We start from the raw sequence: 2,155 nt of genomic DNA on the forward strand, positions 1-2,155 counted from the left end.
AGCCTCAATGGTACATTGCTGGTTTCTGTCTCCACTGCCCCGATGGGCTGGTACTGCAGGAGAGAATCCTGGGTACATTTCCACTGCAGGGTCGTTGCCAGGGCATGAGTGGGAAGGAGACCTTGAAACTGGTCTCGTGAGAATAGAAACAAGTGCAAAGTGACGCGCTGGGAGTTTTGGACCCTGTTGGAAGACTGTGAACTGGACTCCCCACCTCCACCCCCCCCCCCCAAAAAAAAAACACCAAGCAACCATTTTATGCGAAAAAAAACCAAAGTCATGTCTGTGTGCAGTTTGCGAAGGATTCAACCCCTACTTCAGCACTGCAGGATTTGTAGATGAAAGCAGTGAGACGAGACATGCTGTAATTGAACTGAAAAATACTGACACAGAATATTGTAAATAGTTTCTATGATTTTTTAATATAATATTGAATTCTGTGTTAATTTCTGATTGGGGAGAGGTGTATAAATGAGAACTATCTTCAGATTGTAACTTGTAGACTGGTGAACTGTTTAGTGAATTCACTCTAAACTTGTTACGCATCAATATGGAGGCTGTGTGGTCCAGTGGTTCAAGAAAAGGGCTTGTAACCAGGAGGTCCCTGGTTCAAATCCCACCTCAGCCACTGACTCATTGTGTGACCCTGAGCAAGTCACTTCACCTCCTTGTGCTCCGTCTTTCGGGTGAGACGTAGTTGTAAGTGACTCCGCAGCTGATGCATAGTTCACACACCCTAGTCTCTGTAAGTCGCCTTGGATAAAGGCATCTGCTAAATAAACAAATAATAATATATAGGCTATGGACATAATACATTAAGCACAACTGCAAAAAATGATGAAAAAAAATTAATAGCTTAACTAAATTAAAGGTTCAGCCTGTGCTGTTACAAATCATTACTACACAACAAAGAGTCCTGGAGCTGAAAGAGTGAGCCAGTCCTTCCAACAGAACTGATCCTGAACAGCTTCTCTGTAGAGACAATAGAACTGTGTTCCACACAGGCCTCAGCTCTGTGACCCGACTCAATAATATCAGGGGCTCTCTTTATGTTCATTCTTTTGAACACATTTAATAAAGTTTGATGCACTTCATGAAGTTCATGTAGAGATCAGAATACCAGTTACCAGTCACACTTCCTCTTTCTATGCACATGTATCTAATGGAATAGTTTTTGTACGAGTCCTGCATTGCACTTCCTCACTGTGGGCCTCGAGCACAGTAATACACGGCAGAGTCTTCAGTCTTTAGGCTGTTCATCTGTAAGAACACAGTGCTGCTGGAATCAGACTTGCTGACTGTGAACCGGCCCTGGATTGATGATGCATAGCGTGTATCTGCATCATAGTAGATAGTACTCAGCCACTCCAGTGCTTTCCCGGGGGGCTGACGAATCCAGCCTGTGGCGTACCAGCTACTGCTGTCAGTCAAAGAGTATCCAGAGATTTTACAAGACAGCTTGAGAGATTCTCCTGGCTTTCCGACTTCTGAAATGGGCTGGGTTATAACCTCAGCACAGCCTGCATCTGAAAATAACAAACACACACAAGTTGTAATAATAATAATAATAATAATAATAATAATAATAATAATAATAATTTTGATTAGAATTGGTTTCTCATATTAGATTGTGATTCCTTACACTGCAAACCCATACAGAGCAGCAGTAAATCTCTCAGGAAACGCATTGTTTGAAGGCTTGGCTTCTACTGTATCAGATGCTTCAGTCTCTCCTCAGACTAACACTGAGAGCTGCTTCAGGTATTTAAGTAGAGAGGAGCTGCCACCTGCTTTGCATAGAGGCTTTGTGTGCAGTGCATTCAAATGGAGCTGTGATTTTTTCATATAAAACAGCAAACAGTTCAATGGATCATTAGGCAACAATTGTGTAGAGGAGGAGCATTGAAGAGTCTCTGAATAAACAGTTCATCGTGTAATAAATACTGATAAGACAGAAACACACAATCCAATTCTGTAACTGACTGCTTCCATTTAGATGCTTCACTTTAGAATGACATGTCCCTTACAAAAAAAAGCAATACTCTGCAAATATACCTGGGTAAAAACATTATAGGTTTAGTGTACTATTAGTACTAGCAGGCTATAGTGTTTTATAATGGGCTATCTATTCATTAGACAGACAGATGGGAAGAGA

The 2,155-nt window shown here is 41.5% G+C and overlaps 1 gene segment (V, D, J or C); it reads right to left on the bottom strand.

Annotated features, from left to right (window-relative positions):
• Positions 1-815: 815 nt before the first annotated feature.
• LOC131723253 (immunoglobulin heavy variable 5-51-like) lies at positions 816-1,726 on the bottom strand. The segment is given in 3 exon segments: positions 816-825; positions 1,214-1,526; positions 1,643-1,726. Coding segments are annotated over 3 exon segments (369 nt in total).
• Positions 1,727-2,155: the final 429 nt, after the last annotated feature.

Source organism: Acipenser ruthenus, chromosome 54 (genome assembly GCF_902713425.1).
Source record: "Acipenser ruthenus chromosome 54, fAciRut3.2 maternal haplotype, whole genome shotgun sequence".
In the NCBI taxonomy this organism is placed as follows: domain Eukaryota; kingdom Metazoa; phylum Chordata; class Actinopteri; order Acipenseriformes; family Acipenseridae; genus Acipenser; species Acipenser ruthenus.